This window comes from Pocillopora damicornis, chromosome 13 (assembly GCF_964200805.1).
Source record: "Pocillopora damicornis chromosome 13, jaPocDami1.2, whole genome shotgun sequence".
In the NCBI taxonomy this organism is placed as follows: domain Eukaryota; kingdom Metazoa; phylum Cnidaria; class Anthozoa; order Scleractinia; family Pocilloporidae; genus Pocillopora; species Pocillopora damicornis.
In genome coordinates this window covers 18521879-18538394 of record NC_142682.1, presented here as the reverse complement: position 1 = coordinate 18538394, position 16516 = coordinate 18521879, and the positions used below count along the sequence as shown (strand labels likewise).

General features: G+C 39.9%; 2 protein-coding genes across 2 annotated transcripts in view; one reads left to right on the top strand and one right to left on the bottom strand.

Moving 5' to 3' along the window:
- Positions 1–890: 890 nt before the first annotated feature.
- On the bottom strand, positions 891–9226 carry LOC113670664 (ubiquitin carboxyl-terminal hydrolase 38). Its single transcript, XM_027186840.2, has 7 exons — positions 8202–9226; positions 7421–7522; positions 6565–6723; positions 5579–5766; positions 4853–4946; positions 2937–4355; positions 891–2146 (listed from the first exon to the last, which is right to left on the bottom strand). The coding sequence occupies exons 1-7, from the start codon at positions 9129–9131 to the stop codon at positions 1988–1990; spliced, it is 3051 nt and encodes a 1016-aa protein (XP_027042641.2). The 5' UTR covers positions 9132–9226; the 3' UTR covers positions 891–1987.
- Positions 9227–10326: 1100 nt separating this feature from the next.
- LOC113670663 (uncharacterized) overlaps positions 10327–16516 on the top strand; it is a 7769-nt gene continuing 1579 nt past the window's right edge. Inside the window, exons 1-4 of the mRNA XM_027186839.2 lie at positions 10327–13051; positions 13437–13535; positions 14834–15526; positions 16044–16516. The exon at positions 16044–16516 is cut by the window's right edge and continues 1579 nt beyond it. Of these exons, the coding sequence (XP_027042640.2) occupies positions 10738–13051; positions 13437–13535; positions 14834–15526; positions 16044–16516 (3579 nt within the window). The 5' untranslated portion in view covers positions 10327–10737. The remainder of the gene's footprint in view (positions 13052–13436; positions 13536–14833; positions 15527–16043) is intronic.

Below are 16516 nucleotides of genomic sequence, written 5' to 3'. Positions count from 1 at the left end.
GATACGTGTTAGAAAACTGAAGACAGAGGCTAAGATAACTCATGCGACGGTGCCTTCGGGTAGACTATTCACTTTCTACTCGCGTTTGGGCAGATATTTTCAAACACTAAAACCTGAACCATTAAAACAGTGGAGTGAACACAGAAAGTGTTGAGTAAAGAACATTTAATAACCGGTAAAGTCAAACTTTTTTCTTTGTTAAAAACGTTGCCAGTTGTTCTCGCAACAGAAGCTTACTTGCCGCGGGAAAACAATCGATTACGACCTAATTGGTTGGCTTAGAGAGCTGCGTGTTTGGCGAATGACGCGGCCGCCTACGGAAAATGCTCGATCAAAATAAACGTCTTTGTGGAGGGGAAGTTTTCCAGTTTCAGTAAAAATTAGTTTGAGATAAGAAATGGCGGGAAAAGCCCCCACGCCATGCTGCCAGCTGATCGCTCTCGCGCAAATTAATTCAACTTCACAGCTTCCGTCATCCTCTATAAAGCAAAGAGTCTTTTTTCGGAAATTTAAATTTTCAAAACTAAAACAAGAACAGACAGGGTTCTTGCGAAATACTGACAACTTGAGTTTACAGAATATTTCCGGGAAAATGTTATACAAGATGCGACACTGAGAACCAGACACCTCGGCAAGCCTCGTGGGTTTGTATCTATGTTTAACTTGAGCGTGTTTAAAAAAATTTGCCTTGAGGTCTAGTTTTAATTCGTTTTTAATTTCCTTTTTTAAAAAGTGATCTCAATTTGAACGCGAGAAGGTCTAAAGCGGAGATGAAAATCCGACACAAATTTCCAATTTGCTGATGTTTTTTCCTTTTTGACCAGTTCAAGGTTCGTAGCTAAGCAAATAATTATAATAATAATAAAAAATAAAATTATCATTTAAAAAAATAATTAAAATCGCATTTATTTGGTGCGTTGGGTTATTCTACTAAATTTTTGACAAAACAATAGAAGAAAAATCGAAATAACAATCCTTAATTTTAGCGGCAATTTGATGCGTTTCGCTAAAGGCTTCAAAGGCTAAAGCATTTCTCATATAAGTTGTAAAGACCATATGTTGTTTTTTGTATTTCCTCTCTCGATTGATGACAAACTATCGATCCCAGAGGAGAAAAGAGAATCAAAATGTTTTGAAAATAGGGACACGTGTTTGTGTTTATCAGGTCGTCGGGTGAATGTTGCAGGAATAGGAATAAGATAAAAGCTGTCCCATGATATATATATATACATGCAAAACCCAATATCTTCCCACAAACGTGTAGTACTCTTCATCAAAGCAGTATAAAAAAAAATCAAAATCAAATGAAAGTTTCAAGGTGACATTTGGAAGCCACAGTTACTTCTTGATTATTATACATCATATTTACACGATCTAAATTGCTCGTCATTTAACGTAGCATGTCCCCCAACCCCCCTTGAATAAAAATTTCTCCGAAGCGACTGAGAAAGATGTTGAACCATTGAATTCCGTCGATTAAAGGAACTCTGAGTTTCTTTTTCACCAGAATTTAGAAAATCACACTTTTGGTTATTGTAAATCGAGTGAGCTCAAGACGTTGAAAATGTTTGAACAAAATTAATATCAACAACGACGACGGAGAAAGCAACTACAAGATTTGAAGCATGCCTTGTCAATGGTCTCTCCAGACAAACCTTATCACCCAGGCTTATAGTTTCCCGAATAGACACCGTTTCCCGTTAACAAAGATGAAACTTGGGATGTTGCACCCTGTTAGGGTTGAAATCTCTGCTCGCTGAAATTTTCCATATGAACAGAATAAAAAGACTCCGTTCCGCTCTTAGAATTCCTGTGAAAATATCCTTAATTTCACAGACAAATTTTGTGAAACAGTCCAGGATGAGGGTCAGTTTGCATTTTGAGCAAGACAGACAGCCCCTTTACAACACTGTGAAAGTATCCACCAAAAAGAACGTTGAAAAGTGGTTCAACCAACCACAATAAGACATGTCACAATCCCGCTTAACTAGAAGACGAAACGATTGAAAGGGGTTGTAAATCCTGGCCCGCCTCCACAGCTCCCTGGGGGACCCTTGCTAGGGTCATCATCGTCGTCGTCAGGGGGCTGATGGAAGTTTGACCAAGCCTTTCGCTTAGCAGTGTTCATGGCTTGACGCTCTCGCTCCTGTAAAAAAGAAAAAAAAAAACAAAATCCTTATGACGAGTTTGTCCATCGCTGACTCGAAAATTTGTTTGCACTGTTTCTGGGCATTGTTTGGAAGACACGGTGGCTTAAGACTGGTTTTCATTAGCCACGAAGTTGAAGAAGTTAGATAACGCAGGAGCATATCCGGCCTCGAGAAAATCGAAACCGGAGTTGTAAACAGAACAATATAAGTTTGAAGGTATTGGAGTCGGAAGAATCAGTACGGTTCTATTTCATTCCAATTCCGCTTAAGACCCAGTCGCATATGATCCAGTGAAGACGAGATTGTCGAAGTCGCAAGTAAAAGCAAAAGATCCAACCAATCACGATGCGAGTTGTCAGGCCAACCGATGGCTTTTGACTCCTTCAATTTCGTCCGCAGAGTCACAAGCAGTATCGGTACTCTGCTTCTAAATCAGCTGGTTTGATTTGCACCGGATCGTATCGCTCTACGCTTCTGACAACGACTCCGAGGCTGACGTTAATAAAACCAGCCTTAATTCACGAACCAGGGCAAGAGCCAACGCGCACGTGCGTGAATTGCCCCTCGCGTGTCTCGATCTTGCCTTCGACTCCAACGTTAGTAAAAAAACTAGCCTCAATACACAGCGCACTGTACTCCGGACCGAGAGGCGCGATTCACAAACGAGGGCAGGGGCAGATGCGTGCACGTGTGAATAGCCCCGCCTACTTGCCTTCAAGTCGTTAAAAATTGCGCCTGATCTGCACGCAAATAAAGTTTGAAGTGAAACAAGTTAGATTGACTCACCTGCAAGTATAAGAGGTTATCGCGATTGACCATGTCCGCCAGCTCCTGTCTGATCTCACCGCCAACCAAATTATCTTGCGCAGAATCACCACTGTTTTCTACGGGAATGACTGCAGCACGAAAAGAGCTGACTCGTTTATAGATCAACACATATGGAGTATCCTTAGGGAAACGCTTCGATACATCAGCAAACGAACTGAACGCCGAGTAAGACACGCGACTGTCATTAAACAGATACCACGTGTCTTGATCATCGGTTCTAGAACTTGAACTCTTGTCACTTTCTCCTCCGATCAAATGCACGCTAGATCGTGCATAGCAGTAATAATGTCCACTCTCCGATGACGTCCCGGAGTGAACGATAACCGAGCACAGCGCGTAAACAATATCTGCTGTGAATGTTTCCTCGCTTAAAGACAACGAATTATCGCTGCTAGAGCTGTCAACGATATTGTCATGTTCTTGCTTTGTCCTTTTAGACTTGAAACAAGAGTGGCTGACGATTTCATCGTTCTTACTGTCATTAACATCTGGGACGCTGTTTCTCGCCTCTCTTTCTATCTTATCATCACCTCCTTTGAGGTGAATTCGCGGTAATCTTAAAACGGTAGGATAAGACACACTTTGTAGTATCTTCGACCTTTGTTGGGTCTTCACATTGTAAGCGAACCTCTTCAGAGTCAACACGAGGAATTCTGAGGCCTTAGAAATGCTAACGGTACGTTCAGCATCCTGTAAACTGTGACAATGCTCGCAATGGTATTGATTAGATCCTTCAAGAATTTCAGGTTCAAAAAAGTACTTCAACATCTCTGTTAGTGATATGTGTGGAGCATCAGCTCGAACACCAGGCTCGCGAAATTTCGACGAAACACTCGAACCAGCTGAAAAAGGCATTGAGCTCTCTGCTGAGGTCGAACTGTGTGATGAACTTGGAGCCACAGCGTCGCTATCTTCAACTGACTTTTGCGCTAAGCCGGTGGCAGACACATTGTGAGTAATATCACCACCTTTCAGACTTCTGTCGGAGCTCACAGTTGAATTCACAGGTTTTTCGTCATGTTCAATCGGTTGTTTATCATCTGACGTCAGTCCATCGAGCTGCTCGGAGAACATCCTTCTCTCTAACTCACCAGCCTGTGGAAAAGCCAGTGGTAGGTCTGTGAACACTTCCTCTCTGCAAGAAGTGTTATTACACCTCCTACAGCACAGGCACACCGTCAGCTTTCCAGTAAAGGTCTCTTCTACGAGCGAGGTCCTTGGCGACCCTTCGTCGTTGCTGTTGTTTTGTGATTTTTCCTCCTCGCTAAGTCTGTCAAGAAGAAACTTGAGAAATTCTGAGCAGTCTTGCTGGGTCCCCGGTGCAAACCACGGAGGTCTCGCTACATGAAGGAACTTCGATGGGGCAAAGGCAGATCTCTGTAAAAATAAAAATAAAACAAAACAAAACAAGTCAAATTAATATTCTGTCCAAATTCATTAAAATAATCGGGACCGCCATGGAGCCAATCCAGAACTCTTCAACCAGAGTCTAGCACGTTATTATCTTGGCTCGATTTGAGTTGGTTTTGAGTTTCTTGACTCGATTTGGTTGATTTTCCAGTTCTCCTTTGGGCCTTAAATCCTCGCGAGAAAGAAAGAAACAATAAAACAACAACAACAAACATAAAACTAATGACTTTAAATATATGAAAATCACTATGCAGTTCACATATATAGCATATATGTGAACTGCGGATAAAGAAATGCTACTTAAGCAGTAGTGAACATAAAGCCTGAAAAAAAACCTGAAAAATTGCTTCTATATTAGTGTTCATTACTGCGAAGATCGTTTCCATATTCAAACTCTTACAAAGGATAATCCTCCAACTAAATTCTAGTATTTTACTACAAGCACATGTTGCGGGAGATTTTACCTGTGTTAGAGAGAGGAAGGCAAACACTTGTTGCAGGTGATGCAAGACAGGTTGATTATGATCGCTGTGATGGCCGAATATCATGAAACGGAACCTGCAAATACAGATCCGTTTTACCTTATCTCTTTGATCAATTACTTCTGAGCATCAGACTTTCAAGGGTGATATGCTTAGGAATTAAATTTAAAAAAATAATTACAACTCCCTAATTTTGAAACTAAGTACAGTCATTCGAAACCTTTGAATTAAATGAATTTTGTTCCTTCTTTTTTACTCATAGGGCGGTACGCTTCACGTTTTGGCAAAATAAAATCCTTAAATTCAATTTACATTTTTCAGCTCCTCTCCAAGCCTCTACAGAATCTTTCTCACAAAATTAAGAGCATTTGGCATACATTGTATCTCAGCAATGAATTTCAACTTTGTTGAGCCTCTTCCCAAAATTTTTCTGACAATTGTCATTATTGGCATAGCAACACCTGAGGTTCAAGCCCTCTGCCCTCCTACTCACTGGATTTTTTCTCAGTTGTCCCGAGTGCAGTTTCTTGGCTAAGCTTTGTATACAGCCAGCTGGTCTGTATCCCGCCAGTTGGGGTTTTTAAACACTAAATTTATTTACAACGTTTTAACGTGCTTGTAATGTCCTTGTTAAGACCTGTTGGGGGATTGGTCAGTTAACTGTACATACATACAAACGTACAAGTGATCATGACATTGACAACTTACTCGTCAAGCATGTAGAGTGCCTGTAACACACTGTTCATGTAACAAGTGTTGCCTAGGTTAGCTAAGCCAGTTTTTCCCGTTTCTGATTTTGGTGCAAAGCCAGGAAGTGGAATATTGACAGCTTGTGCAGACCAAGCACTTTGAGCTAGCCACTTCTTGATCATCACCTCTGAAGGTTTAGGTAAATCCTGGTAAAAAGAAGGTCATGCATAGATAGTATACATAAAAAAAAAGGATGAGAATGCAAGAGCGATAAATTCAGAAAGAAGTAACAATCAAAAGTACAAAAGGGTACAGCTTATTGGAACATTATTAGTTACTCTGACCACAAATTACACTGATTTCCATACAAGTAGCTGCAAAGTTTAATCTGGTTTCTGTGAAATGGAGCACTTGGTTTCTTGCTACTCAGATGGGATACTAATCTGTTGTTGGTTATCCCTCCCCCCATGAATTTTATCAGTTCATTGTTGGTTACACCTCCCCCACTCTACATTTTATCAAGTATTCCAAACAGCTACTTCTGGAGAAGGCAGGGTGCTGTGACCCTTGTAAGGGCTCCAAACAGTACATCTCCACATGGAATCCAGCAAACTAAAACTAATCAATCAATAGACTTTATCTTAAGAGGGGAGCATGTGAAAGTATTGAAACTGATGAACTTGTGGCCCTCTCTAAGATAGAACTTAAAATATAAAAATGAACAATGATCTACATTAGAAATGTTACATACTGCAAAATGAAATAAAAAAATAACTATAGGTCATACATCTCTCTATATATATATACAATATTATTTAGTGTTTTCTAAAAAGGAAATCAGTAAATTGTTTTAATAAATAAAGAAACTAAGATGGCGTGCTTAAGTTGTTATTTTCTTTCTGTCTTTCTAAAAGAGTGTTTATCAATCCCTTTTATAAACTTTTAGTGTCCTTAGCTGATATTAGTACATCTCCCACCAGCTTGTTAGATTTCCAAAACAATACCTGTAGACTGTCAACAACTGGTCCATACAGTTCAGGAAACCCTGTATGTTGGTACATTAGACAGTGCATAAGTTCAGCAAGTGTTTGTAAATTAGTTTGTGAGGAACCACTGTTTTCCTTCTTTAGAGTCTGCACAAGGCTGGGTACTAAAACAACAATCTGAAAAAAAAAACACAAAACAAAACAAAAAAACAAGCAATTGTTTGACTTTTTCAGATTAACTTTGTAGAGAATAGACACTTCGTTCTTGGATTCTTCGTTATAAAATGAAAAAAAGCCACATATTCCAGCAGACAGGTCCAGACAATGACAGAGTTATTCCCCTAAGCTAGAAACACTATGATATGTTAAGAGAAATGTTGATCATTTGGTATACATCCTGACACTTAAACACTCAGTAGAATAGTCACTTGTTCAACTTGAAAAAAGGGAATGCAGACAGGCACATAAGTGTACATATAAGGCTAACTCAATTATCTCCAAAAGCTTCTTTATATGAGGATTACTGGTCTTTTTTTGGACACTGGTCCACCACAGGCTACTATGGCATTTAGTCACAGTTTCCCTGACAGTTTCCGTACTGGCCTGGGTAGAGAGAATCAATGTGAGAGCTAAGTGTCTTTCCCAGCGACAAAATGCTGACTCTGGCCACAACTCAAACCCAGACTTCTCAATTAGTAACCCAGCAATGTAATCATTAAGCAAATTTGTCTCCCATGGAATTACTTAATAAGAGAATAATCTAACTGAAGAGCATAAAATCTAGTGACTAAACTAATGTCATATGAGGAAATTTGACTCAAAGCTTTGTCTTTGCTTTTTCCTGTTATACCAACCCAGAAACAGAAATCTTTACCTCATGAAATGCTTGAGGAGAGTGTTGAAAGCTCAGCAACATATGAGAGAGGACAACCATAGTACTTCCACGAACAATGGGGAACAACAAACGACTGAAAACCTGCAGAAAACAAAATAAAAGAATATCACTATTAACAAGAGTCATGTTACAGAGTCCCAAAAAACGAGTCCATGGAAAGCTGGTCAGCTCTCAAAATAAATAAATGAGGTGAATTATGCAAGCAGATTTTGGTGCCCAACAGAACCCACTTTTTGTTGACTATGTGTGTCATAAAATGCTCAAAATTTTCAGTTGATATACTTAGATTAGCCAAAGCAACTTTTGGGATAAAGAGTGAGGCAGAGGAAGAAAAAACAAAACTGCAATGTTACTGAAAACAAATATGAAACTGAGATTGAAACAGAATTGAGCTCAACTAAAACCATGGATGAAATAGAATGACAACTCATAGACTACTGTCTTTGACATTAAATTAGAACCCTGTTAATATGACCACCACTGTCCCTCTGTCCTTTACCTCCCAAGATCTGATTATTAGTTCTCCCCTCTAGTTGATACACATTTTCTTGTAAATTAGATATTATACAGTATTATAGGGAAAAGTTACATGTTAATCACTTCTGGGAGCTTAAGGGTTAAGGCTTAACAGGGTTGAACGGTGAGGAAACCCAAAGTGATTGTATTGATAAAATTCTGGGTATAAAGCTGGCTTCCACCCCTCTCACAAATTATAGGTTTAAAAAAAGCAGTGAAATCTTGCTCAGGACAGGCATCTTACCTGGGACACTTCCTTAAGTGTGACAGAAATGAGAATGGAATGTTTCCCATTGCTTGCCAAAGCCTTTAAAAACCCAATAATCCATTGATCAACCTTCTTTGCTCCAGGCCATGACAACCATTTGATCATTCGCGTAAGAGAATGAGCTAGGCTCTCATCACTAAGTAAAGGGTTTGAAGCTGCAAGGTTAGTTGCAGAGTCTATTGTATCAGTGGAAAAATACTGCACAACAGAAGCAAGTGCTACTGATGGACTGTCTCCTACTTTGGAAATAATCTTAAAAATCTCCGTTAAAACTGGAAAGAGTAGGGCTTGATTCTTTGTCCACATCTTGTTTAAGAGAGCCCCAATGACTGCACCATTTTGAATGCATGCTGTCATTTCTTCTTTTGAAGTTTTAGGCAGCTCAGTTTTGCTTAAAGCTCTAAGCAGTGACAAGTTAAACTGGATTAGATTTTCGCCAACCGGCCAACAGTGGTTATACTCGATGAGCAAACGTCCCACAGCCGCACAAAAGTCCGTGTTTAAATTCTTTTCCGCCCAGATATGAGCCCTGTGGCGAATTACTGTGTACATTGAAAATATCTGTGGTGCGTGTTGAACGAGATCAAGGGAGGTGCGTAGATAATCCACAAAACTCACTGATAAATTTTCGCGTTCAGCAAGAAAAGATAGGAGAAAGCTTTCTGTGAAAAACTTTTGAAATACATCCTTTTGGCGTTTAGCCCACGTGGTGAGCAATAGTCGACCAGTTTCTTTCAAAAATTGCGAGTTTTCATCTGTCATCCATTCAGTTCCAATTTCAAAGATAGATCTGTTTTGATCCTCTGGGACATTTCCATTGAGTTTTGAGACCAGCTGTTGAATAAGAGTCTTCTTGACGCTTTCAGTGTGATCTGAACTTACGATTCCTCTCAGTATTTGGTCCATGATGGCGCAAAAAACAAGTTTAAAAATAGCATTTGTTGATGGACCTTCGTCGTTTTAATTTTAGTTCTAACTACATACCCGGATGTCACGCGGTCAAGAGGTCTGGGAGTGCAACACAAAGTCACCAGCTTGTCCCCCAGTGTACCCTAGTCGGGATTGGGGACATTGGGGCGATTGACATTAATTAATTGTTTTTTTGTTTCTGTATGCATATGCTTTCTTCTAGAGAACATCAGCTGATTTTGGTTATCTGCTCTCATTGCCTTTAAAAGACCTCTAAAATCATTACAGTCATCAGTGTTTTTAACGAAATACCCACTGTGTCTTTCTGAACAGACGGCGCTTACACAGTTTTATCGTTTTTTCCCGTCGGGATGTAGCTAATGTCTCGAATTAAAGATCTTCCGACATCTCGCAAATAGGTCAATATCAGCGAAGCCTAATTAATCTTAAGTTACCTCTCCCAAAAGTATCGTATTTCTCAGAAAAAAAAGATAAGCATGCAATTCCGAAAAATAACTCTGATTTATTGCGAAAATTTTGCACCAATCTTAAAATAAACTCTTTATTTGTAAAAATATATCCATTGAACTTCATATGTATAGAGAATCTAAAGACAAACTGAACTTGTTTAAGAACAATATCTTCCTCTTCATATGGTCATTTAAAATTGCAAATATCGGCTTAGAACTATTTTGATTGAATGCTTTTCCTCATTTTCTGTGATATCCACTTCATTTCCGACTATCAAATGTGGCGCCAGAAAATCGGGCTCAATGAAGTCTTTGCTGATAAAATAAGTACTCAGATCAAAGCATCTGAAGAGCTCTTTTAAAATCACCCTCATAATTATCTTTTATGTACACTTCTCGAAGCTTCAACGATTCGATGTTCTTAGACGCGGGAAAATTCATCAGGGATTTGTTTTCCTTTCAAGAAAACAAAACAGATTTAGGACACCCTCGTGTTTTGAATAAAAGCCCAGGTTTCAGAGTGAATAGTTTAGGACAATATTTACAAATCAACACCCTTAAACCTATTTGTGTACATCGCTTGCAAGAGCTTTGTGGTCTTTTGTGTAAGCAAGGTCGCAACTAATTAACCAATCGCATTTCTAGTTTTCAAATTAACTTTTCAATCATGACGCTTCCACGGTGTCCGATTCCTATTATCCCATGATTGTTAACAAACCCCCAAGAAGAACAAGAGCATGTAAAACTTGTCTTATGGCACCCCTCGTGGTATTCTCGAGCTAAAAATATTTGCCACGACAGCGTTAATTAGCTAGCAAAGAAGCAAGTTTGTTCATTTTGAACTGACTTAGCGAAGGCAAACAGCGATTATCCGTGGAGAACATGCCTGGGGCCAATATCTGGCGCACTGGGGCAGAACAGTAAATGACAACTTATCAAGAACACGTCAAATTTTCATACAATATAAATCGATATCAGTTCCCAGGGGACCCGGTTCGAGCGAAAAAAAACCGTGGAACTAAATGGAATTTTGGAGGTTGACAATGTCTTCTGGCTTTACTCTACTTTTGAAACATGTTTAACATTCTTTGACAAGTAGTGTTGTTTTGAGGGACGAGAACGAGAAGCGAATCATGGCGCGGAATGGCCGCGATTGTAGAACGTTCTACTGTCGAGAATGGGTGTTTGAAAAAATTCAAACTTGTGTTGAACGAAGGAAGCAACAAGAAGATACTAAAACGAAAGGGGCTTTTATTTTAGGAGGACCTGGCTCGGGAAAAACGACAATTTTACGTGAACTTGTGTCTCCGACAACTAAAGAAGGTGTTCAAACGGAGTTGGTAAAGAAAGTTGTTGCTTCTCATTTCTGCCAAGCCCAAAATGCAATTTCTGTTTCTGTAGCAGACTTCATCTTAAATCTCGCCAGGCAACTCGCTAAAGCAGAGGAGCTGAAGGCATACGCTGCCAAATTCAACGACCCCCAGATTCAAAATCACCTCAAAAGTGAACAGTGTATTCGAAATCCAGATCGTTCTTTTAAAGAAGGTATACTACTGCCTCTTAATTCGCTTCCACCGCCTCAGGAAATCTTCTTGGTCGTGGTGGACGCCATCGATGAATCTTACCTACATTCTTTCGATTCCGGGGTTGCATCTGGCAGCCGAACTGTTGCTGAGTTAATGGCCACACACCACGATCTACTCCCCCCTTGGCTCTTTCTGGTGGTCAGTGCAAGAAAGCAATCGAAAACAGTCACTAGGATGTTTACAGGATTTCGAAAGTTCACTTTAGACGATCTTCGGAAAGCACATGTGGTTAAGGACATTCAACAGTACATTTTGAATCGCTTAGACGACGAGCCCAGTTTAAGGAAACACTTAACCAGGGAAACGGCAGAAGCATTTAACCAGCTTCACATCAAAAGCAATGGTTGTCTTCTTTATTTGGAAAAATTGTTGGATGGAGTGGTCGATGAATTTTTCACCTTGGATGAGACCCAGGACATTCCAGGCACACTGTCTGGTCTGTACTTGTGGCTGTGTAATAGGTTATTCACAGAGGAACAAGTCGACAAGATCAGGTCGGTCTTGAATGTTATTTTAGCTGCTCAAAGGCCTTTAACTGACTCTGAAATGTTCCATGCAGTGTGGACAAAAGACACAGATCTAACTGTGGAAGACTTTTTGGAAACACTTGACTTGATGTCACATCACATTCTCATGGATGACAATGGTGTTAAAAGCATATCCCATCTGTCCTTTGCTGAGTGGCTCTTGGATGCAAAGCACTGCACACCAAAGTTTCTTTGCAACCCAGGAGATGGGCATGCCATGCTAGCATTGCATTACACTCAACTCTCTCAGAAACAACAGCTGGCTCATCCACACCAACTTGCATTCCACTTGAGCCGTGCATCTTTTAGGGAGTTTTTCACACAAGACCACCTCGCTCTCTGGCTTCTGTGGAGTGGAACCCAAATCTCAGACATCCAACTCAACACAGATGCCCTGAATCAAGAGGTTGCCCGGCTGTTACTAAATGCTGGTGCCAAGGTAAATGAACTTGAAGAACAAGCTGCTTTGCTTCCCTTTGCACCAGAGACAGAAGATTCTGTTAAAGCTCTGTTGGAGAAAGGAACATCTGTTGATCGTGTTGACAGTTCTGGTAGAACATTGCTATGCAATGCTGCATTCAATGGCAGCGTTGATGTAGTACGGCTTCTTATTAAACATGGAGCAAATGTCAACTTTTCAGACACTTCAGGACAGTCTCCGCTAATGTTAGCATCAAGACAAGGGCATAATGAAATTGTGTACCTTCTTGTGAACTGTGGTGCATCAGTTAATCACTGTGCCGATGATGGATGCACTGCATTGAGGGCTGCAGCCTCGGGTGGGCACACTGATGTTGTTTCTGTTCTTTTGGATCACTCTGCAGAAGTAGACTTGGCAGACGACGATAAACGTACTGCATTACGCGGTGCATCATGGGGTGGTCACAGCGATGTTGTATTACAACTACTTCAGCATGGCGCAAACCCTAATCTTACTGACAAAGAAGGAAGGACAGCATTAATTGCTGCAGCTTACATGGGTCACAAGAAAGTTGTAGAAATACTGCTGGATCATAAAGGAGAGATAAATCATGCCGACAATGATGGAAGAACTGCTTTAGCTGTAACAGTTCTTTGTGTTTCATCTAGTGAGAATCATGAGGCTGTTGTTGACCTTCTGTTAAGGCGTGGTGCACAAGTTGATCATCCTGATTTTGATGGCTTAACGCCACTATGTGTTGCTGCTCTTGAGGGATACTTCAATGTTGCCAAGTTATTAGTCAAAGCTGGGGCAGACATAGGACACTGGGACAGAAATGGACGGACACCTCTGTTTGCAGCAGCTGCTAATGGTCACTGCAACATTGCAGATTTGTTTTTGGCAACTTCAGAAGGTTGGTTCTCTTTTTATTTACAGTAGAATCTTGTAACCAGTAGTATCTGTAGATATTTACCCTTATCTTTGTTACTATGGGTCTTTGAAAACCCTAATATTCTTTGAATCTGAGTTTGGATTATGGAAAGCCATGGAAATAAATGAAAATTATGTATTTTTGTGAAGAACAAAGAATGAATGCCTTTGTTAAATGATTTTTTCCTCTTGTTTTGGAAAGCATCTCTTGATTATAGGTAATAGAAATCATCTAGAAGGTCCTGGGAAATTCAAATAAAATAAAAAACGCTTAATGTTTTATATGGTCATTGGATCTATGATTATGATTTAGATTACTTAAGCTGTTAAGGAAAAAGAAATGTTTATCAATTTGATTGTTATTTCAGATAGAAAACCTGACCCTTCAACCTGGAAGTCACCAACATTTTCAATGTTCCGTCCAGACCATAGTGGTTGGGATCCATTGATGGTAGCTGCCAATCAAGGTAGTGTTTCCTTTATTAACTCTCTGACCCTTAGGGATGATTAGCATTTAATTTCTCCTAACAATATCATCCCTAAATCACACATTAAGGTCATGAGAAATAAGAAAATGATCACCAGCCACATAAGCTCTTGATTGTTAAACAAATTCTTCTTGTCACACCTTAGGAAATGTATAGCAGGGCTAATATATAGATTTAGCCAAGCCTAAAAGCGGAGCTCGCATTTTTTTCCCCCACACATCTTAAGGGCACAACGCCTTGCCTCAACCAGGACTAGAACCCAGGTCTTTAGACTCGGAGCTCAGTGCACTGACCATTAGACTACTGGACAAAGCCATGGTGTTGGTGTGCCCATGGTACAGTTGACCACACATGTTAAAAGTAGCACCTTGTATGGTCGGTTGTACGGTCACAAGTCCAAATTTTTTCGGCTTGATGGGTTACTACTATTTTGTATAATTATGGGGCTATTCTCTGCAAGCTCCGTTAAAAATTGGTGGTTGCACTTTTGCCAGTGGTGAGTTAAAACTGACCAGGGCCACCAAAAGTTAAGGTTTGAATGTTCAGTGTGTGCCTGTGCTACAGAATTTCAAAAAGTTGCAATGTAAATTATGCAAAGTACAAAGTTAAAAATAAAACTCAATATGTAGTTTAATTGGACTACCTTTCTCTTCATTTCTTTGCCTGGATACTAAAATCATCCATTTTGGTGAATTTTTAGTCTGAAGTGGAAATTCTGAGCTGTTTTAACGGTGATTTCACAATTGATCCACATTCACAACATATAGATGCCATTTAGATTTTGTGATTGCCATGTGACTCTGGACTTTTGTGTTCTTTCCTTTTAGTCAACACTTTGTTAAAAGCCATGGGTGTTTATTCAAGTTTTTCATTTTAAACTAGAGGGAATCAAGGGCAACTTCATTTTGGGATGAGCCTCTAAGAAATCAAGGAAACTGGCCCGATTGGCCACCAAGTACTGGAGTTAATTTTTAGCCCTGATATAGAGCGTAACATGGAGAGTTTGCATACTGATGTTAGGATGTAAAGGGTGAACCAGTCTAATGGAACTTTGTAATGTCTACCAAATTATTATTTTTTTTTCTGATGGCCTCATATTTTTTCTGTTTTAGAGATTTTTTACAATACAGCACTTTACATTGCACTAATGCAGTTTACTGATACTTAATTAAAAAATGATATTGCTGCCACTAAATATAAAACCTTTTTGCAATGCATGGGTGAATAGTATAGTTATCACATGAATTTGTTCACCTTGATGCACACTTTTCTAACAGGACACAAAGATGTTGTTTGTTCTCTCCTTGCTGCAAACCTGGATGTCAATGCACTTGATCCTGATGGTAGGTCTGCACTGATGTTAGCTGCACAGGAAGGCCAAGTTGATGTTGTGTCAGCACTTATTGAGTATGGTGCACCCATTGAACAAGCATCTTCTGATGGTCGCACAGCATTGCATTTTGCTGCTATGGAGGGGCATGAGGAATGTGTACAGCATCTTGTTAATCTTGGTGGAGATGTCAATCATCAGGACAGTCTTGGACGCACACCTCTGTTTGCTGTTTCCATCGAGAAAAACAAACAGATGGTTGAACTATTGTTGGATCTTGGAGCTTTTGTAGACAGCAAGGACATGGAAGGACGGACACCTCTTCAAGCAGTAGCATGGAAGGGAGCCTATGAGCTTGTGGAGCTCTTTATTAACAGAGGTGCAGCAATTAATCATGCAGATTGTGAAGGACGCACAGCTTTGATGTCAGCATCATGGAAGGGCCATGTTTCTATTGTGCAGTTATTAATTCAAAAGGGAGCAAAAGTTGACAAAACATCCCAGGAAGGAGCCACAGCCCTTTGTATTGCATCGCAAGAAGGTCATGATGAAGTAGTGCAAATGTTATTAGAGCATAATGCAAACATGAATCATGCCGACAAGCTGGGAAGAAGTCCAATGCAAGTTGCTCATGAAGCTGGTAAGCACCAGATTAGATAGCAGTTTGGAAAGTTGAATGAATTAAGAAACTCAAATTGATGTCACTTTCCCATAGATGTGAGTCCTTTTTCTTAAAATCTAAGAACTGACATTTTGATGAAAATAACATGCCAGGAAAAACTCAGGGCAGTGTTTACACCTTAATCTTCTAACTCTCAGAAGTGATCAACATGTAGCTTCTCCCCATCATACCCAGGCATTACCCAGCAAACACAAAGTTATTGGGTACTAGTTGTTATCTTCTAATTCCAAATTCTCATAACTAATTTACAAGGAAATGATTAGCCGCTAGAAGAGAGAATTAACAATCAGATCTGGGAGTTTTAAGGATAAATCTCACTTTGGGAAATTTTAATTTGAAGAAAAATTGACTTTGAAGACAAAGTGCTGGTTATTAACATAATTATTTTCTCCATTTTACAATCTTGGAAGGTTGTATATGAATATAGAAGTTTTCTTTTCTTTAATTGAAAAGTTTTGGTTCTTTGTTTTTCCAGGCCATACAAGAGTTACCAAAGTTCTGGAGGCATTCAGTGTGATGAGATTGAATGATGGTAATTTTACCAGCACATTAAAGAGAAAGCTTTCGTCAGCACAATCAGAAAGTAGCAGTACAGTCTCAAACAGCAGCCTTGCAGAAAAGCCGCAAAGATCAGACAGTGTTTCATCCTCAAATAGTTCTGAATCTCCTCCTGCCTCAAGAAAGGAACTTCTGGCACCAGGTTCAACTCATACACTTGGACCAAATGGAGAAATTCTTGAAGAAAGACGTTACTCTGCTAGTTTCCGTGACGTGCACACTGTTCAGTCAATCAAGGAGCCTTGGAATAGGGCCTGCCCTCCATACACATCAGAATTGGATGTAGTAAACCCTCCCCCTTACACAGAGAAACCTGTAAGAACATCTCTGGTTGAAGATGATGTGGTTACTGTTGCAACTATGCCTCCTCCATCAGGCAAACAAAAGCAG

Excerpts from the sequence above, each read along its gene's own strand:
- LOC113670664 (XM_027186840.2), bottom strand. The coding sequence starts at position 9,131 with ATGGACCAAATACTGAGAGGAATCGTAAGTTCAGATCACACTGAAAGC. Across the intron at positions 4,947-5,578 it reads GCACTCTACATGCTTGACGA|GTTCCGTTTCATGATATTCG; the intron begins GTAAGTTGTCAA and ends CTGTATTTGCAG. Across the intron at positions 2,147-2,936 it reads ATAACCTCTTATACTTGCAG|GAGCGAGAGCGTCAAGCCAT; the intron begins GTGAGTCAATCT and ends TCTTTTTTACAG.